This window comes from Hemiscyllium ocellatum, chromosome 42, assembly GCF_020745735.1.
Source record: "Hemiscyllium ocellatum isolate sHemOce1 chromosome 42, sHemOce1.pat.X.cur, whole genome shotgun sequence".
NCBI classification, from domain to species: domain Eukaryota; kingdom Metazoa; phylum Chordata; class Chondrichthyes; order Orectolobiformes; family Hemiscylliidae; genus Hemiscyllium; species Hemiscyllium ocellatum.
This window is the reverse complement of record NC_083442.1, coordinates 29,523,777-29,545,937: the sequence shown is the minus strand read 5'-3', so window position 1 is coordinate 29,545,937 and position 22,161 is coordinate 29,523,777. Positions and strand designations below refer to the sequence as shown.

At 44.0% G+C, this 22,161-nt stretch overlaps 1 protein-coding gene across 1 annotated transcript in view; it reads left to right on the top strand.

The window, feature by feature from the left end:
• The window catches only part of ccdc33 (coiled-coil domain containing 33), a 271,296-nt gene that overhangs the window by 49,584 nt on the left and 199,551 nt on the right, over positions 1-22,161 (top strand). Inside the window, exon 4 of the mRNA XM_060853677.1 lies at positions 9,679-9,842. Coding sequence (XP_060709660.1) covers positions 9,679-9,842 — 164 coding nt within the window. The remainder of the gene's footprint in view (positions 1-9,678; positions 9,843-22,161) is intronic.

Sequence of the window (22,161 nt, the reverse complement as noted above, 5' to 3'; positions counted from 1 at the left end):
CAGAGTGAAAATGGAATCTCCCTTAGACACCAGTTTGGATGTGTTCCATCTGTTGATGGTGTTCAGTCAGCCCTGAGCAATCAGCAGATAGACAGAGCCATCTGACTGGCTAATTTGCCACAGAGCACTTCAATCTTTGTTTCATTAACACTTGGGCAGATTGTATTTTCACACAGATGTCCTTGGAGAGATGAGTTCCTCCTGAGTGGAGAGTTTAGAGCCTTGTTATACAATGCGCCAAGTGTTGCGATAGATGTGTGCACTAATGGTAACTAATAATGAGGGAAAGAGTGTTGTTGCTCAGAGCACTCCAGCATTTGATGAAGTTGCGCACTCATTAGCAAAAGCCTCGCTGGAGGATTCAGATGATGAGGGTTAAGAGGACCAAAACAAAATGTGTTAAACCCAGCAAAACCATCTGAACAGAAAAGAGATGACCATCAGAAATATGGAACGAAGTAGTGAAAAATATCCCACAGTGCTGTGTGAAAGCAACAAAATCTGCAATCTGAAACAGAGTTGAATAGATTGAAACAATCTGAATAGGGAGAGGTGGCGAAGAGCAAAGTTTTGCAGTGCCTTATAAGGGGGGACATGACAGCCTTGCGGTATTATCGCTAGGTTATTAACCTGAGACTGAGCTAACGTGCCAGTGGTCCAATTTCAAATCCCGCCATGTGGAATTTAAATTCAATAAAAATCCGGAATTAATGATGACTATGAAATGATTGTTAGGAAAAGCCCATCTAACCCTTTCAGAGAAGGAATTCTGCCATCCTTACTTGGTCTGGCCTACATGTGACACCAAACCCACAAAGTAATGTGGTTGACTCTTAACTGCCGTCTGGGCAATTAGACAATAAATGTCCTCCTGCCTTCTCCCCATCACCTTTGATCCCCTTACCAATCAAGAACGTTTCTATCTCTGTCTTTAATGCACTCAATGATTTGGCCCGCACAGCCCTCTGGGGCAATGAGTTCCATAGATTAATCACCCTCTGGCTGAAGAAATTCCTCCTCATCTCAGTTCTAATAGATAACGATATCCTAATCCTGAGAGTAAAAGGAAGGGGGCAAGTAGAAAGTTGATGGGAGTAAGTTTCGATGATTATGATTTCATAAGCTCAAATGCCTGTCTGCCAGTGATGGACGACAGTATACAGAGAGGCCTTGGAGAGATGTTTCCACTAGTAGGAGAGACTGGGACCTGAGGGTACAGCCTCAGAGTGAAGGAACAACCTTTAGAACTGAGATGAGGAGGAATTTCTTCAGCCAGATTGCAGAACTCATTGCCCAAGAAGGCTGTGGAGACCAGAGCATTGAATGTATTTGAGACAGAGATAGATAGACTCTTGATTGGTAAGGGGATCTAGGGTTACAGGGAGAAGGCTGGAGGATGGGGTTGCAAAGCATATCAACCATGATCGAATGGTGGAACGGACTCAATGGGTTGAATGACCTAATTCTACTCCTGTGTCTTATGGAGCAATTGAAATCAGGTTTGCAAGAGAAGCCAGGATTGGAAGAGCGTATAGATCTTGGAACATTGTGATGGTAGCAGAGGTGGAAGGGGATGAAATCAGCAATATGTGAGTTGGTTCGGTTTTCCTGGGGACATAAATCAAGGAGAGAGAACGGCCACCAGCTACGTTAGACTGGCCCAAACTAGAACACAGTTTACCTGGCCTTTTGAGATGGAAACCTTTTGAGTGATTGGAGAGAGTTGCTTATTTTGAGGTGTTAGGGAAGGTAATAGTGAACTGTTTTAAACCTGAAGCAGGAAAGTAGTCCTTTTACGTCCATTGGGCTGACGTTTTTCATTCATTCAGGATGTGGTTGTCACCCATCCCTGATTACCCAGAGAGCAGTCAAGAGTCAACCACATTGCTGTGGGTCTGGAGTCACATGTAGACTAGACCAGGTAAGGATGGCAGTTTCCTTCCCTAAAGGAAACTTAGTGAAACACATGAGTTATCCCCCAACAATAGTCATCATTATACTCTTAATCCCACGTTTTTAATTGAACTTAAATTACACTTACTGCCACAGCAGGATTCGAATCCAGGTCCCCAGAATGTTACCTGGCTCTCTGGATTAACAAGATTACAGTGGTGCTGGAAAAGCATAGCAGGTCAGGCAGCATCCGAGGAGCAGAAAAATCATTTCGGGCAGGAGCCCATCATCAGGAATCCTTCATTCCTGATGAAGGTCTCCTGTCCGAAACATCGATTTTCCCGCTCCTCGAATGCTGCCTGACCTGCTGTGCTTTTCCAGCACCTCTTGACTCTGATCTGCAGTCCTCACTTTCTCCTCTCTGGATTAACAGACCATGGTAATACCACTTGGCCATCACTTCCCCACTGATATGACCTCCCCTTGATTGGCTCAAGATTTGGTTATTGCCTCCATTGGAGAGGAAATGCCACCACTGAGATTTGCTGGTGATACACAGAGGAATGACCTGGCAGCGTGGAATGTTACCAGTTTGTTTCCTGTTTCAGAATTTACACCCAGGCTTAACCACCCGAGCACAGGTAGAATCAATACGATTCAGACTCGTGTAATCCAATACAGAACATGACACAATGGACTGTTTTTCAGAAAACAAAATTGTGATTGCGCCTTTTGACAGCGTAACCAGTTACAATGGGATTATCTTGTTGAAAAGGCAATCATTGCAGAGGATTCCCCACCTTACCGTACAACAATTCTCATGAATAAGCGTTAAAACAAATGGGCCTGTGGAATGATCAAGAAAATGACATTTGAACCATTTTATGGCCACAGAGCTCCCTTCTAACTACTGATTCTGTTCTGTACATTCCAAAATGTCAAACTGGTATACATTCCAAACAAAATACATTGCCTTGGGTGACATGGTCATGTGTTTTTTTAATGTCCTTTGGAAGTTTTTGGTTTCTTCCAATGAAAGCTCTGGGCTGCATTGAATTATTCAGTCAGCTCGGCTTGGAAGTCCCCAGATGACCCCATTTTATTCTGGTCTTGCTTGAATACCCTCCTGCTGATGAATCTTCCACCTTTGTCTGTAATTGTTTCTTTGTGGCTCCAGGGTGATGACCTAAGTCACCGTTTGTTGAAATTCTGTGTGAGGAGAACCAACTGTAAAACCTTTTGAAGCTGTAAATGTCAGCAAGCTCAGAAACAAAATTGATCTGAAGTGAGGCATGTTGTTAATGTGTGAGGAAATGAGTTAGTTGAAGGAGCCAGCTCTATATGTGGTATCTCAAAATGTGAGGAGAAAGTGAGGTCTGCAGATGCTGGAGATCAGAGCTGAAAATGTGTTGCTGGAAAAGCGCAGCAGGTCAGGCAGCATCCAAGGAACAGGAGATTCGACGTTTCGGGCATAAGCCCTTCTTCAGGAATGAGGAAAGTGTGTCCAGCAGGCTAAGATAAAAGGTAGGGAGGAGGGACTTGGGGGAAGGGCGATGGAGACCTGGGGTTTGCAGTGAGAGAGGGACTCACTGAAATCCTTGTAGAGGGAGGAAGAGAGCTTCTTCAAGGAAGGCATCCTTGCAAGAGGATTCACAGTAGGTTAAAATCTTCGAGGAGAAAGTGAGGTCTGTAGATGCTGGAGATCAGAGCTGAAAATGTGTTGCTGGAAAAGCGCAGCAGATCAGGCAGCATCCAAGGAACAGGAGATTCGACGTTTCGGGCATAAGCCCTTCGTCAGGAATGAGGAAAGTGTGTCCAGCAGGCTCAGATAAAAGGTAGGGAGGAGGGACTTGGGGGAGGGGTGATGGAGACCTGGGGTGTGCAGTGAGAGAGGGACTCACTGGAATCCTTGTAGAGGGAGGAAGAGAGCTTCTTCAAGGAAGGCATCCTTGCAAGTGGATTCGCAGTAGGTTAAAATCTTCGAGGAGAAAGTGAGGTCTGCAGATGCTGGAGATTAGAGCTGAAAATGTGTTGCTGGAAAAGTGCAGCAGGTCAGGCAGCATCCAAGGAACAGGAGATTCGACGTTTCTCAAAATGTGAGTCCAGAGGAGATGGTGGCATAATGGTAATGTCACTGGACCTACTCATTCAGACTCTGGCTAGAGCTAGGCTGGAGTATTGTGTACAGTTCTGGGTGCCCCACTTCAGGAAGGATGTGAATGTATTGGAGAGAGTGCAGAAGAGGTCTACGAGGATGAAGCTTTCATTATGAGGCTAGATTGGAGATGTTGGGACTGCTTTTGGAGAGGGGAGATTTTTCTAACTATGAGGGGTCAGGACAGAGTTGGTGGGGAGAAACTGATTCCCGCTCATAAAAGGATCGAGAGCCAGAGGGTGCAGTTTTAAAAACGCATTGTAAAAGTAGCAAACGCGAGTGAGAAAATTTACAGAGCGAGGGGTTCAGGTGTGGAATACACTGCCTGGAAATGTGGTGGAGGTAGGGTCAGTTGAGGCATTGAACAGGAACATTGGATGGTTATTTAAAGACATAAAGTGTGGGGTAATGGGGGAAAGGCAGGAGATTAGCATTAAGGCAGAATGCTTAGAGAGCCAGTCCAGACATGATGGATTGAATGGCCTTTTTCTGCACTGTAAATAGTTCTGTGATTCTATGTTTATTGGCATTATTTACATTATGGTATTATCAAGCTGAAATTATTAACAATTTCAACATGATGTTGCACAATGGAATATTACAGCATTGATTCACTTGGTGTTAACATTTTTATGAGTCATGATTATATTTGAACAATGACACTAAATAATAGTTATCTACTTATTCACTTAAATATTATTTATTGCCACTTATATTTATATTCTGCTTGTCTGTACTTTCTAACTACAAATCCTTACCCACCATAATCACTTCCTGTGCCAACCATTTTTCATTATATATATAGATGTTTGCTTCTTGACTGAAATGTCTATATTAGCAGGCCATGCTGTATTTATAACACTGTAACAGTAAAGGTATTCCTGTGCCACTATTTTGTAACTCTTTGTAGCAAAGAAACGCGCTCAGTTAGCTTCCCACCAGTGTTTCCCATCTTGGCTGGTTTCTGATCTAATAGGGGATCATGGGAGCAATGTTTGCATTAATTGGCTCCATGTTTAATGAAGGACACAGCGCAGTGAAACTTCACTAGGTTCATCCCTAGAATGGGACGCTGAGTAAATTGGGTCTGTATTCCTTACAATTTAGAAGAATTGTGAACTGAAAGTGTTTGGCAGGGTGGCATCTGGCAGTCTGATTAATACTGGAAACATAGGAGCTCCATGTGGAAGAATCCAACACAAGTTGGACAAAATAATGCAAACTATTACTGTTTTTTTTCAAAATGCAGGGCACCGTCTCAGGATAAGTAGCTGATCATTTGGCACTGAGGTGAGGAGAAATTTCACTCAAAGGGTTGTGAATCCTGTGAATTCTACACCTCAGAGGATGCTCCATCATTAAATATCATTAAGGATGGGATTGACAGAATGTTGGCATCTTTGGGAACTAGAGAGTTGTGGGGATTGGTCAGAAAAGTTGAGTTGAGGTCATTGAATGGAGCAGACCTACATTCCAGGAACATTAAGTAGGAAAGTCTTTCTGGTTCATCCAACGTGTCCTAGCCAATTATCACCCCAGGGTGTCATCTTTTATCCACTCCCCACTCCCATTCAAAACCATGCAATCTCTGGGGAGAGATGAGAAAACAAATTACAAAATGAAAGACCATTTCTGGAAACATCAAGGGCAGAGAAAACAGAGTTCTTTTCTAAGAATGTACAAAATTCCAACAGGATTAGACACGGTAAACACAGGAACTGATGTTTCCGGTGACCCTAGGAATCCTTACCTGTCTAAGGATACAATGTAGTTCATTTAAGGCTGAGATGAGGAAACATTTCTTTACCCAGAGTGGAATTCACTGCCCCTGAAAGCAGTCGAGACTCAAATGTTGAATGTTTTCAAGAGGGAGTTAGGTTTGTTTCTTGAGGCTAAAGGGATCAGTGGGGGGAACACAGGAATGGGGGACTGAGTAGGCCACAATTATGTTGGATAGCAGAGCATGCCTGAAGAGCTGAAAGGCCTACTCTTATTCCTTTTGATTAATCTGTGGAATTTATTGCCACAAGGGACTGTAGAGGCCAAGTCATTGGGCGTATTTAAGACAGAGATGGATTCCTGATTGGTAAGGGGATGAAGGATTACGGGGAGAAGGCAGGAGAATGGGGTTGGGAAACTTATCAGCCATGACTGAATATTGCAGCAGTCTTGATGGGCTGAATGGCCTAATTCTGCTCCCACGTCTTATAGTTTTATGGTCTATTTTCTATATTTCTATGTTTCCGTGACATGTTCCACTACCTCTAGACAATCAGAAGTTGGAGATACAATCATGTGGCCCTGAATATTTGATGGAACCTCCCTGCCTATTGTTCACCATCTCCATATCCCGCTTCCGGCACCCCCTCAAAAACCCAATCACAATCTGGTCTTGCTGTTGTGTGAAAGAACCATCGGACTCACCAATGCCTGGCCTACCCATGACTCCAGATGCACAAGCAATGTGGTTGACTCACAACTACCTTTTGAAATGGCCTGAGCCTACCCACTCCATTTGGGGATGAGGAGCAGATGCCCATATCCCACAACAGAATCCCGTAAAATAAAATTTCATTGAAGTCAACGCCAGCTGATCCACTGGAAGAGTGGGGGCCACCATTCACTGGTACAGAACTATATTGAAGTCATCATCATCGTGACTCCTCTGATCCCCCATCTCCAATTTAATTGGAACAAGGTTTCCAGCAATTTCTTATGGTTCGCTCACAGAGTGCTGGCACACATCTGTCTGTGCAGTTGGAGCTTTCAGTAATCTCTCCGCAAGCAGCTGACCTTGAGGTTCCAATTATGCGTATGTATGTGGATTATTATTTTGCTTTCCTGCATGTTCACTCAATACCAACATGTTTCTGGAGATGAAGGTTATTATTAAGTATTTGAGTCATAATTGAGACTGTCTCTAGGCGGTTTAATGCATTAATCAACAAGCCCTTTATGTAAATGGATAATCAAAGCATTGAAGTCGGCTGTGTTTCGCATTGAAACAGAAAGTTATGAATTTTAGGAACAAATGTGGTTTTGAGTGGATGATGTGCTTGACAGATCAGTGGTCTGTGTCTAAATGGCTCACAGCCATTCTATAAGAGACAAAAACAGAAATTACTGTTGAAGCTCAGCAGGTCTGTGGGAAGAAAGCAGAGTTCATGTTTCAAGGCTGGTGACTCTTCATCAGAACAGTCGAGTTTCGCCAGCAGTTTCTGTCTTTGTTTCAGATCTCCAGTGTTGGCAATTCTTATTTTATTCTGTGTGCCAAGAGCATGGCATTCAGCTCTCTCCCAGACTCGGGATCTGTTCCTAGGCACTGACCAAACCCAATGATCTTGGGTCTGAAGTGAAGTGTCAGCTTAGACACTGTGCTGAAAAAGCCCACTGCTTTGTGACAGGAGGCTCCCATGTGAATGAATCATTCCTGTCTGAACATTTCACTGCGTAGCATTTTATATTTTCTGTATCTCAGAGCATTGCAGAGATGTCTAAATATGCATCAAATTTTAGTTACAAGAGCCTTAAAAGATTTCTGCAATCACAAATTTATCTGTCCCCATGATGACAGCCCAGCCCCCAATAGCTTCTGTCAAGTTTGTTTATTTTGCTCTGTGTTCACACCCAGACCTAACCAATCAGTTGCAGTGATCATAGATTAATTGCTAGACTCTTATAATCAAAGACAGAACTATCGAGCAATCGCGCAATCCAGTTGGGAAAGGGTCTTAGAGTTTGTTCTCTGCCTTTCTTCACTAGTGAGAGGGAAATCTTGCTGTTTTACAGCAGAGCTCTTCCGTTCCTTCTCGAAATCTTTCAGCTTCTCTATCATGATTGAGATGCTCCTTAAAGCCTACATCTTTCATCAAGTTTTTTGTCACCTGACCTGACTTCTCCTTATGTGGCTAAAGTATTGAATCTTCTTTGCTAAATGGTCCTGTGAAGCACCTTATGATATTGAAGGTGCCAAGGGGAGTTGGTCGCAGTGTCACTGAGCTAGTAACCCAGAGACATTGAGTGTAGGGGTTGGGAGATCATGTTGCAGCTGTACAGGATGTTTGGAATGTTGAGTGCAATTCTGGTCTCTCTCCTATTAGAAGGATATTGTTAAACTTGAAAGGTCTGGCATGTTTGAGCCATAGGGAGTGTCGGAGACTGAAGGGTGACCTTATACAAGTTTATAAAGTCACAAGAAGCATTGATAGGGTAAATAGCCAGGGTGGGGTGTCCAAAGCTAAAAGCTTAAGGTGACAGGGGAAAAATTTAAAAGGAACTTAATGGGGCAATGTTTTCATCCAGAGTTTGATGTGTGTATGGAATGGATTCTGGATTAGTGGTGCTGGAAGAGCACAGCAGTTCAGGCAGCATCCAAAGTGCAGCCTGAACTGCTGTGCTCTTCCAGCACCATTAATCCAGAATCTGGTTTCCAGCATCTGCAGTCATGGTTTTTACCTCGTGTGTATGGAATGAGCTGCCAGAGGAAGTGGCGGAGGCTGGTACAATTACAACATTTAAAAGGCGGCACGGTGGCACAGTAGTTAGCACTGCTGCCTCACAGTGCCTGAGACCCGGGTTCATTTCCCGACTCAGGCGACTGACTGTGTGGAGTTTGCACGTTCTCCCCGTGTCTGCGTGGGTTTCCTCCGGGTGCTCCGGTTTCCTCCCACAGTCCAAAGATGTGCGGGTCAGGTGAATTGGCTATGCTAAATTGCCCGTAGTGTTAGGTAAGGGGTAAATGTAGGAGTATGGGTGGGTTGCGCTTCAGCAGGTCGGTGTGGACTTGTTGGGCCGAAGGGCCTGTTTCCACACTGTAAGTAATCTAATCTAATCTAAGGCATTTGGATGAGTACATGACTGGGAAGGGTCCAACAGTGCACCTTCCCTATGTTTCCGTAACTTTTCTATTTATGCAGTTTCTTCATATTAGCTTTATCCTAGGCGATTGGTCTAAAAGATTATTGTGGAGGATCTGGGGTTGTTTTCCTTGGACACATTGGTTGCAGAGTTAGGTCTGACAGAGGTGTCCAGGATTATGATGGATACACATAAAGTAGACAAAAACAAACTGTTCTGATAATGCAAGGACAGGGGAACATAGATTTAAAATTCTGGGAAACCTGAGGAAGGCTGTTTTTCTGCAATGAATGACATGGAACTTGCTGTCTCCACGGAGACAGTAGAGATAATGAATAATTTTGAAAGGAAATTGGACTCTGCAGAGTCAGTTCTGAGGAAGGGTCTGTTGACCCGAAACTTGACTCCGATTTCTCTCCACAGGGGCTGCCAGTCCTGCTGAGCTCTTCCAGCAATTTCTGTTTTTTGACTCTGCAGAGAGTTGGAATGGGTTCGAGGGGATGGAGGATCTCCTTCTATGCCATGATGACCTAGTAACAGTGATGGCTGGGATGGGAGTGAAGGGTGAGAGAGAGAGAGAGAGAAAAAGAGCGGTGTGTGTGTTTGAGAAAGAGAGAGGGCAAGAGAGAGAGAAGATGAGAGAGAGGGAGAGGTGGGCGAGAGAGAGAGGAATGGGGTGGGCGAGAGAGAGGGGGAGAGAGAGGGGCAAGAGAGAGGGGGGAGGGAGCATGTCCAATTCCTAAGGGGGTTTAATGCTGTTCTCCCTGACCCAGGTCTTGGAAACACCACTCGGAAAGACTGAAGTGACACTGTCTTCCCCAGCGAATGAGGAGCACGTCTCAAGACCTGGCAAGGAATGTATTAGCATAATACTGCATGGAGCGACGGATATACCGGCCCTCAGTGATGGCTCAGTGCCTCAACCATTCGCAATAGCGTGAGTACCGAGCTCTGGCGTTGTCAGACTGAATGACAGAGAATGCATGAACTTCTCTCATTAGCCATGTTGAATAATGGAAGGATGGTGAATGGACCTTTGTGTGGGAGGGCTAAAGTTATTGATGAACCCACTGCTTCCCTCAGAGACATCCTGCTGTTTCAGAATTTCTGTGAGCAAAATTCCTGACTTGCATGAAAGTTAATGGTGGGAACTCGTATTAAATAACTCAAAACAAGATTTGGGTATTTCTGACAAAAAAGTTGTCAAAAATGTTTCTCTTTCTCTCTCACTTGCCCTCTGCACACCTACAGAGTTGTGATTTCTGAGTCTTTCTTAAAAAGAAGTAGAAGGTGACTGGAGAAAAGACCACATTGTTCCTGTGAGCTGAGATCATCATCGATGAGGTGATATCGTTGCCCAGTTGGGAAGAGTGCACCAATAATTGAGCCCCACCATTCCACAAGCCATCATGAATGTGTAACTACCCGAGGAAACCAGGAAGTGATTGATTTCCCCAATGTTCTGTATGCTACTCAGGACAAAAAGAATTCACACCAGGTTTCATCATTAATAGGTTTATTGCAACCAAACTTATTCTTTGCCAATTGGTTGATAAAAATGAATTACTCATTATTGCAATGCAACTTAAGCTATACCCATTTAAAATCCCAAGCACACATTCATTTACAAAGTAATATAAACAGTAATAGACGGTTTAACACAAATGTTGTGGGTAGAAAAACATAGACAGGGAATTCAGCAGTTCAAAAGTCCAGGCCACAAGGGTGGAATGAGTTGTTTCTGACAGTTCTTTTGACTTTTTAAAATGATTGCAACGTGATGTGATCTGCAAAGCAATGGTTGGACTTCAATTGAGTAGCTGATCGGCTAGACCTAGGTCTTATTTTTTTGTTTGGACTCTCTCTTCTCAGAGTCCCACATTCTGTATTCTTCACTGGGAGAGAAAGATGATGGGAAATGTTTCTTCTTGCTTCTAGATATCTCTGAGAGCTCTGCAATTGCATGTCTGTAACAAACTGTAGCTGCTGGATCAATCCAAAGGTGATTGTTAGATAGTCTTTCCTAAACTCAAAGACTCCTGACACCGCTGTTGTAAAATAGCCACCTCACTGCTCCAAAATGTAAACCAATTTTGTGAAGCTAAAGTGAACACCACACCTTGCAGTAGGTCTTCTACTTGCAAATTTTTTTCCTGGTATTTTTAACTATAATAGCAATCCAAATTCCATTCACCATATTATGGGCCAAGAGGAAATTAAAGTATGTGGTTGCTTACAGTGATTATGATATTATCATCAATTTTGCTATGAAAGCCCATAGGTTCCAAAAATATTCTTGAGGAAGGAAATAAGCCATTGTTACCTGGTCTGGCTTACATGTGACTCCTGACCCATTGCTGATTACAGATGGTCTTCAGGTCTCGTCAATGATGCCCTTCATCCCCTCATTTTTAAACTGTGCCATCTTATTCTTGAATGGACTATCAATGGAAAAGTTAATCTTTTTGACTTTTCCTGTTAATATCTTGAAATCTTATCATGTGATTATTCTTTTCTTGACTCGTGGGATGTGGGTGTCGCTGGCTGGGCCCAGTATTTATTGCCTGTCCCTAGAGAAGGTGGGGGCGAGCTGCCTTCTTGAACCGCTGCAGGCTGTATACTTCAGGTAGACCCACAATGTCTGTAGAGAGGGAGTTCCAGGGTTGTGACCTAGCGACAGTGAAGGAACAGCAATATATTTCTAAGACGGGATGGTAAGGGGCTTGGAGGGGAACCTGTCAATGATGGTGTTCCCATGTATCCACTGCCCAAGATGTAACTTCCACTTAGCTCCTGTTACACAGGACCGAGGTGTGGGTCAGGTAACACAGATTAGATACACATTTCATAGAATGATAGAATCCCTACAGTATGGGAGCAGGGCATTCAGCCTATCGGTTCCACGCTGATCTTTACGAAGGGTATCCCACCCAGACCCAACCCCTACCCTACTCCTTTATCGCAGCTTCAGGTAACAACATATATTACAATTGTCCTGCTGTCTGCACTGATACAAAGTTACAAAGTGAACTACGTTTCCCTCAGTGTGTCATGCTGCAAGAAGCCTGATTAAATTGGAGATTGAGTTTTTTACAGATATTTTTAATCAGGAATGGTATGACACACCTCTGGAGCAGGTGGTTCTTGAACCCAGGCCTCCAAACCCGGATGTGGAGATGTTGGACTGGGGTGGACAAGGTCATAAATCACATGACACCAGGTTATAATCCAACAGGTTTAGAGTCATAGTGTCATAGAATTTTTACAACATAGAAACAAACCCTTCGGTCTGACTGGTCCATGCCAACCAGATATCCTAAATTAATCTAATCCCATTTGGCCATAGACCTCTGAACCCTTCCTATTCATACACCCATCCAGATGCCTTTTAAATATTGTAATTGTACCAGCCTTCACCACTTCCTCTGGCAGCTCATTTCATACACACACTACCCTCTGCATGAAATTCCTCTTAGGTCCAAATTAAACCTTTCTCCTCTCATTTTAAGCCTATCCCCTCTAGTTTTGGATTCACCCACTCCAGGGAAAAGACCTTGTCTATTTGTCCTATCCATGCCCCTCATGATTTTATAAACCTCCATAAGGTCACACCTTAGCCTCTGATGATCCAGGGAAAATGGCCCCAGCGTATTCAGCCTCTCCCGATAACTCAAATAGTCCAACCCTGACAACACCCTGTAAATCTTTTCTTAACCCTTTCAAGTTTCACACCATCTTTCCTATAAGCAGGGAGACCAGAATTGCACACAGCGTTCCAGTAGTGGCCTAACCAATGTCCTGTACAGCCACATCATGATCTCCTAACTCCCTATACTCAGTGCAGTGATCAATAAAGGCAGGTGCACCAAACACCTTCCTCACTATCCTATTTACCTGGGACTCCATTTTCAAGGAACAATGAACCTGCACTCCATAGTCTGTTTGATCCGCAGCACTCCCAAAGACCCTACCATTAACTGTATAAGTCAGGCCCTGATTTGTTATTTGAATTCACAAGTGTTTGGAGTACTGTGAAGGATTATGATTTCAAATAAACCTGTTGGGCTGTAACTTGGTGTCATGTGACTTGTGACTTCCTGCTGGCTCAGAGGTAGGGACGCTATCACTGTGCCACTAACGGCCCTGCTAAAACCTCTAAGATGATATGGTGATGACATCATGAGCAAGCTTCTTGAAGGTATCTGTGGGGCATAAGTTTCCTTTGAATTTTGAAGAGCTGTTCCAATCCTGATGCAGCTCTTTCTAATCAGGATGGTGTGTGCATGTTCTAAAGCAAGTCCTTTGTGTTGAAGTTACTGTAGCATTGAAAGCTGCCTCTGATTTCGACACGGGAAAGCAGTCAATAAGCTGATAAACTATTACAAGATGCAGCCTGGTTCTCCCCATTCATAAATCAGACATCCGCATTAATATACAATTACTTTATCACAGCTTGGTATTGTGGTATTGGATGGGTCAGATGGTATTGGCCTCAGTGTTATTAACATGGCTGGGAGCTCTGAACATTTCTGGAGAGTGTCAGTGACATGAGGATTTATGCATCGAGTTAGCCTGCATTAACTTGCATTAAACTGCAACACAAAAGGATTTCCTGCACCATCCATCTTGATTGAGTAAAACAGAAGGTTGATTACTGGTGATTAAGTCAACGTCTGGGATTTGCAGCATTTCGATCTTATTGATGAACATTGGGAGAATGGGGCAAGACCCAAGGTGTTGCTCATCACATGGACCCACAAGTTAGTCCTGGGTGTCCTCTGTCTCTTTTTTATCCTCAATATTAACCCCATAGTCAACATCCTTGTCTTCAGCTTCCGAGCCCTAGCTCAGCAGTCACCAATCTTACCCTCCCCTGACTATCTCTCCCTCTCTCTCTTTTCACCCCCATCTCTGTCTCTCTCTTCAACCTCTCTCTCTCCCTATCTCTGTCTGTCTGTTTCTTTCATCCCTTCTCTATCTCTCTCTATATCTCCCTCTCTCTTTTTCTCATCCCTCTCTCTGTCACTTTCTCTCTCCTTCTCTCTCTCTCTCTTTCTCTTCTCTCTCTCCTCGTCTTTTTTCCCACTCTCTCTCTCTTTCCTCCTCCAGACCCTCTTCAGCAAATAGTTTTTTAATTGATCATTTTGCTGAGTGTCTGCTCATTTGGCTGAGTGCCAGTCTTTCTCTGATGTCCCTCACAATCTTCCATCCCACCATCAAGACCCGAGTTGTTGTTGTAATGTGATATTAAACTGAGGACCCACCCATTGTCCTCAGTGATTAAAGTGGACACTCATGGGGAGAATTATCCTGGGGCGGGGGTATCAATAAAGAAATTTGGGAATAGCTGAGGGTATTAATTCACTCCTAAAGCAGTGATGGGGTAGGAAACAGGGCATTAATACTCTTCTTGATGTAGTGGTTCTGTTCGCCGAGCTGGAAGTTTTTGTTGCGAACGTTTCGTCCCCTGGCTAGGAGACATCATCAGTGCTCTGGAGCCTCCTGCGAAGCGCTTCTTTGATGTTTCTTCCAGTATTTATAGTGGTCTGTCCTTGCCGCTTCCGGGTGTCAGTTTCAGCTGTCCGCTGTAGTGGTTGGTATATTGGGTCCAGGTCGATGTGTTTGTTGATGGAGTTTGTGGATGAATGCCATGCCTCTAGGAATTCCCTGGCTGTTCTCTGTCTGGCTTGCCCTATGATAGTAGTGTTTTCCCAGTCGAAAACTATCCCAGTCCCACCACTATCATAGGGCAAGCCAGACAGAGAACAGCCAGGGAATTCCTAGAGGCATGGCATTCATCCACAAACTCCATCAACAGACACATCGACCTGGACCCAATATACCAACCACTACAGCGGACAGCTGAAACTGACACCCGGAAGCGGCAAGGACAGACCACTATAAATACCGGAAGAAACATCAAAGAAGCGCTTCGCAGGAGGCTCCAGAGCACTGATGATGTCTCCTAGCCAGGGGACGAAACGTTTGCAACAAAAACTTCCAGCTCGGCAAACAGAACCACAACAACAAGCACCCGAGCTACAAATCTTCGCACAAACTTTGAACTCTTCTTGATGATAGGCTGGCTGACAGATGTACAACATTATTGATATTTTCCAATCAAATTATGGAATGAGCTGCCAGAGGAAGTGGTGGAGGCTGTACAATTACAACATTTAAAAGGCATCAGGATGGATATATGAATAGGAAGGGTTTCGAGGAATTATGGGCCAAGTGCTAGCAAACGGGACTAGATTAGGTTAGCTGGTTGGTATGGATGAGTTGGACTGAAGGGTCTGTTTCCATGCTGTACGTCTCTATGATTTTATAACTTGCTCAGAGGTGTTATGACACACCTTTGGAACAGATGGGACTTGAACCTGGGCAGTAAAAAGTGAGGTCTGCAGATGCTGGAGATCAGAGCTGAAAATGTGTTGCTGGTTAAAGTACAGCAGGTCATCCTGATGAAGGGCTCTGGCCCGAAACGTCGAATTTCCTGTTCCTTGGATGCTGCCTGACCTGCTGTGCTTGAACCTGGGCATCCTATCTCAGAGATAGGGACACTACCACTGTGCTGCAAGTGTCCAAATCTATTTTTTTATTGATCTGTAAGTGTTATCACTCATGTCTGATTGTCTTTCCTACCACCCAATCACCAAGACCTTTTTTTTGGTTGTTTTAACCACCAGTAAATGGTTGGGCAGCTGATTCAAAACTGAACAATCCTAATCTATTTTTTTAAACCTACTTTATAGTCAGCCTGTTCAGCAATGTTACCAAACTCCTCTGCAACAGGGGTGACTTTAAACTGGGTCTCGTGGGTCAAAGGTTGGGACATTCCCATTGCACCACAAGAACTTCTTTAGTCCTAACCTAATTTTTCTTTATAAACGTGTAACCCCTATATTTATGACCAACCTGTTCAGGGGTGTTATTATGCACACTTCGGGAGCAGGTGGGATTTGAATCCAGGTCTCCCAGTCACTATCACTATCACAGATGCTATCACTGCACCACAAAGAGACCTAAAAGAGACCTAATCTATACTTGTGGTGCCTACCAACCACACCTATGTCCTCGTAATCTTTTGATTGTCTTTGAAAAATCTAATTAACGACAGTTAATCAAATTAACGGAGGAGCTTGTCTTTAAAGGAGTAAAAGCTGGCCCCTGTCAATGATGGGTAACCCAGTAGATGACAATTTCTCACGGTCAAGGAACTGAACCCCAATCTTTCACATGATAGCTGGACACACTGACCATGTATCATGCTTGCTCCATCTCTCTTTATATGTGGCACAGTGGTTAGCACTGCTGTCTCACAGCCCCAGAGACCGGGTTCAATTCCTGTCTCAGGCAACTGCCTGTGTGGAGTTTGCACATTCTCCCCGTGTCTGCTTGGGTTTTCTCTGGGTGCTCTGGTTTCCTCCCACAGTCCAAAAATGTGCAGGTTAGGTGAATCGGCCAGGCTAAGTTGCCCGTAGTGTTAGGTGAAGGGGTAAATGTAGGAGAATGGGTCTGGATGGATTGCTCTTTGGAGGGTCGGTGTGGGCTTGTTGGGCCGAAGGGCCTGTTTCCACACTGTAAGTAATCTAATCTAATCTAAAAAAAATCCTTATAATTAAACCGAATCAAAAATGTGACATCTCTTAAAAGTGGCTCTGTAGCAGGTGTCAAAGACTCAAAGGAAGCTCATCAAATTGGGGTGGCAATGGACGCCAGCCCTTGCAACCTCAAGCTGACCACTGGACTCTTTACATATCTGAGCTCTAGTGTGACCACGGCAGAGAGCTGGGCCGTCTGATACTCTGATCCTCTTGATGGCCTACGCCTGCTTGTTGACGCCTTAGCCAGGCCTTGGAGCCGACCTGTCTGCAGTGAGCCCTTCTGACTTGCCCTTCCTCTCCAAACTGGGAAGTCCCTAGGGACTTAGAGTCATGGAGATGTACAGCACGGAAACAGACCCTTCGGTCCAACCCGTCCATGCCGACCAAATATCCCAACCCAATCTAGTCCCACTTGCCAGCACCTGGCCCATTTCCCTCTGAACCATTCCTGTTCATATAAACATTCAGATGCCTCTTCAATTTTATCCTTGTACCAGCCTCCACCACTTCCTCTGGCAGCTCATTCCATAAACGTACCACCCTCTGTGTGAAAATATTGCCCCTTAGGTCTCTTTTATATCTGTCCCCTCTCACCCTAAACCTATGCCCCCTAGTTCTGGACTCCACCACCCCAGGGAAAATACCTTGATTATTTACCCTATCCATGCTCTTCATGATTTTACAAATCTCTATCAGGTCACCCCTCAGTCTCTGATGCTCCAGACTTGATTAACAAATGCCCTCCACTTATATATCATAACAATATGACTAAAATTAACACTGGCTCCACAAAGAAGGAACATTCTCCATAAGGATCCTGCAGTTCTTACTGGAAGGCCACAGGGTGTTCCCTTCCTGAGAAAAATAATGTAGTGACTAGAATAACAGGCAGCTTCCTGCTGTCGTGAGGGAGTGCTGTCTTGTTCAGGGTGCCCGAGGTTTGGTGAGCTGTTGCAGCCAAGGCCCCTGTTTGTCTTCACAGAAGGAATCGTAAAAGATTCCAAACGGAAACTAATTCGGAAACGAGTGGTGTCCTGGCATAATCTTGACATGCCTGACAATCACTGGAATGGACTATCCATCATGATTGCCTTGTCTTTTGTGGGATCTTGCTGTACTGCACTGTCAGTGATGCCCTTTTGTCTTACAATGCAGTGTCAGACTGATGCTCTGTCCGTCTGTTCCACGGTTTCAAGCATACATACAACATCTTGTTTGTGGTTCTCTGAAGCATTCCTTCCAAAACACCAAAAAGCTGACCAGTCAGTGAGGGGAGGAATGGGGGCTGAGTGGGATCCTGCTGTGTGCAAAATGGCTGCCACCTTTTCCTTCCTATGGGATTTCCAAGCAATTCTTAGAATCCTTACAGTGTGGAAACAGGCCATTTGGCCCAACAAGCCCACACTGATCCTCCAAAGAGTATCCCACCCACACCCATCCCCTCATCCCAAGTCTAATGCTCTTAATCTGAACACTATGGGCAATTTAGCATGGCCAATCCACCTGACCTGCACATCTTTGGACTGTGGGAGGAAACTGTAGCACCCAGAGGAAACTCACGCAGACACGGGGAGAATGTGCAAACTCCACACAGACAATCTCCCGAGGCTTGAATCGAACCTGGGACTCCAGTGCAGCAGTGCTAACCACTCTGCCACCCATATTCCTGGCACAATGAGGTAATTCACAGAGATGCTGTCCAATTGCAACTCTTCCTTTCCGACTGGGGATCATTTAATATTGGCTGGTGCCTTCCGTTTTAAGAATAACTTCAATATTTTCAATGCAGTTGCAATTTAAAGAAAGTGCCAATGCAGCTCTTTGCTCAGTTAATTTGGGAGGTTTGGTCTTGGAAACTGAGAACCGCCCCCGGTTGGAATTTGATGAAATCAGTGCTTTGATGCAGCCTGCCACTGATCATGAATTTTTAACAATGCACAAACTCTCATAAATCTTTCAACAGTGCGGCCTTTTCTGAATGTAATCATCGTTCCCCTGAACAGGTGCTATAAAACATTACAAATCATTGCTCCCGGGGGCAGCTTATAAACAAAGAAAGAGAGAAACTCTTATCAACAACTATCGAGTGAAATTTAATTGAACCAAGTCTGTCTTTAGCTCCTCATAACCCTTGATATTATAATCAAATATATAGTTGTGTGTGTGTGAGAGAGAGGCAGGGAAGGGACTGTCTGCATGAAATGGGAAGGTCACATTCTCAAACAGTTTTGATTAGACAAGTATATCCATTATTTATCTCGTGTATCAGCAGTGGGAATCAAAGAACGGTTCTTCAGTAGTCATTCGTGCTCTGTAGTTGAAAGCATTGTGGCTTCTTCACAGTAAGAGACCCACTGTCTAGATTATGTGAGATTAAGTGGCCGACAGGAAGTTGGCCACATTTGGGAGAACAAAGCATCAACAGAAGGAATTGCTACCTGAACGTGAGCCGAAGTTGGCCCAAAGCAGCCGTCACTGTGCCGGTGGAATGTTCTGGAACTTGGCAGGTTCCTAGCCAGGTGAAATTCGACCCTGCGCTGAGGAAAAAATAGACCTCAGTGCTGGGTTTGTGGCCTGAGCAAATGAAGTCACGTCGAAAGTTTGCCTGAGCTCCAGTGTAGACCATAAGAAGCAGGGACTGGAGTAGGCCATTCGGCCCCTCGAGTCTGCTCCACCATTCTATAGGATCATGGCTGAGTGGACACTTTCCTATCCTTTCCCCATAATCCTTCATTCCCAAATGATCAAGAATCAAGAAAGTATTTTGTTTGATCCATAAATAGCAAGTGAAGCAAAACTTTGAACAATCCCTTACATTTTTAGATTTTAAAGGCATCACTGGGTATGGGGAGAAAGCGGGAACACGTAATTGCAATAGAGGGTTTGTCATGATCATATTGAATGGTGGACTAGTCTCAAAGGGCTGAATGGCCTTCTCCTGATCCTAGATTCTATGTTTTGCAAGTGTGTTGTAAACAATTAACAACATGTCAACAAATCTAGCGTAACAAATCTATCTTTGATAGAATGTAGACATATTCCTAATCGTGTAATTTGTTAATTGTAGACGTTATGACTGAGAGTGCACTGATTTCTTTCTGGTCTTTGCTAGGTGCAGTGATATTTAAATTTAATCTGAGTTGCAATGTGACGCACTATATAGGCCTCAGACTGTATTAAGTTGAGTTTTAGAAATGAGTCAACTGGGTTGACTAACGAAGATTGCAGGTTAAATTGATTGACTAATTAGTGAGACAATTAAGTCAATTAAGATATACAGATTGGGGTGGATTGGCCGTGCAAAATTGTCTCTAGTGTCCAGGGATGTGCAGGCTAGGGGGGATTGCCATTGGAAATGTGGGGTTACAGGGAAATTGTGGGGCAGGGCTGGGTGGGATGCTCTTCAAAAGGTTGGTGCAGACTCAATGGGCTGAATGGCCTCTTTCTGCACTGTGGTATTCTATGATTCAATAATATTTTATAGTCAGCAAGGAACAGTGAAGTTATTACAAAAGATCGCACTCAAACAAATATGACTGGTTTATCAACACCAAAGATTGACTGTGCAAGGAAGGATATCTTAGAATCATAAATTCTTTAGAGTATGGAAACAGGCTCTTCGGCCCAGCAGTTCACAACGACCCTCCGAGGAGTATCCCACCCAGACCCATTCCCCTATTACTCTATATGATTTATGTCCCAAACTTAACATGAAGCAAAACAGGGTAACAGACATGCTATGTTCAAATGCCACACAGAATGCAATCGAGGTAGATCTCACGGATTTGTCAGCGATCCTCCAGGTGTTAGTTACACAGTGGGCCAACAAATCTCATTTAAACCTCACAAGGGATTCTATATCTTGACTGTTGACATTTCCTCCAAGAGCCACAGTCATGGATTGCCCCAAAGACTGCTCACGTTTCTGGCAGTTTGCTTTGCTTTCGTGGGAATCTGCTCCCCTAGATGCTTGGAAATGACCCTCCTTCAAGTTCTGACGGACACTACTCCAGCTTTTCATAAACACCTCACTTCAGCAAGTCAGTATTGCACTTGATTAATTTCTGCACTCTCGTTCCACTAACCCCACCACCTCGCTGTCTCCTGTCACATGTCCTTCTGTCTTGCGGCCCTCCCCTTTTTGTTAAACTGTTGCTACTCATTCACCGGTTCTGTCCTTGCCTTCAACACCCACTCTCCCCTCTAGCACCCATTTCACTCCTTTCCCTCATTCTAAGCCATTAGTTATCCTTTCTCTCTCTCTTTTCTCCTCTCCATTCTATGTTTCTGTTTCTCACCTTTTAAACATTCCTTCTCTCTCTTCTGTGCCTTTTCACCCTCACTTTTCTTCTCTCCTTCCCTTCGCTCCTGTCTTTTCTCATTTTCTTCCTCTTCTCTTTTGTTATCTCTCTCTCTCTCTCTCTCTGTCTGTCCTCCATCCGTTTCCTTTTCTCTCTGTCTCCTTCTTCTAATTTATTTTCTCTCTGTCCTTGCTCAGAAGGCAGTATAATCTTCCCCAGCATTTGAGAGGAATTATAGAATAGCCTTAGAACATGCAAAGGCAGGAATGTATACTGTCACAACTCGTCATAACATCAGCCTTTGGCATAACTACAATGTTCCACCACTTCCATCACTGAAGGAAAATAGATTCAGGAGGCAAAAATACTGAGTTTAAGAGTGGGATGTGAAGTCTGAAAACGCGTGAGCCATTTTCTCATAGAGTGTGAGAAATGCTTCTGGCTTCGGGAGAACTTCGATTTCTTGGCACTTTTTCTGGTCACCTTTTGTGAATTCGGACAGGCAATCTTTCATGCAAAAGATCATTTTTTTCTTGGAGATAGGTTACAGATATTTTAAACATCAAAATAATATTAATTGGCAAGACTCCAATCCAATCTCCTCACTGGAATGTTCAGTGCTTGCTGCATCATTAATTTGTGAACTGAACTCATTTAGAATATAATCCCATCCTACACCACATTCTGTATCCACAATGCCACACTTGAATGCTCCCTTTTTAAATCCTATTATCCAGCCTTAGGCGTGGTGTAACTCGCTCAGGATTATGCTTGTAATATGCTTTGAATGCATTTAAAGGACGTGAACAATTGCTCCTTGTTTAGCTTTTGTTTTAGTGGACCTGTAGCAGGATTGGTAAGGATTAAGGAATTGGTTTCCTGACCAGCGCAGTGTATGGGGTGGGGAGTACGCTTGGAATTGTAAACTGTCCCTCAGATATTTAATGTCGAGAGTTCGGGTTGTCTTTGATTCAAGTCTTACCAGAGCATAGCGCTGCTCTCTCATTATGGAGATGATGTGGAGGAGCCGGTGTTGGACTAGGTTGGACAAGGTCAAAAATCACATGGCGCTAGGTTATAGCCCAACGGGATTGTTTGAAATCACTGGCTTTTGGAACGCTGTCTGATGAAAGCTAGATTTTTCAAATAAACCCGTTGGATGATAACCTGATGTGGTGTGATTTTTGTCATTATAGAGAAACAATTGGTGGGGGTTCAACCTAATGATTTCCACCCCTCAGACCAGGGGCGAAGTTGATGTTGCCCTCCACAATAGTCGTTGGCTCAGCACAAAGAGGAAAAGAGTCAATTCTGTATCAGCGAATGATCGACTTTATTGGTTAAAATA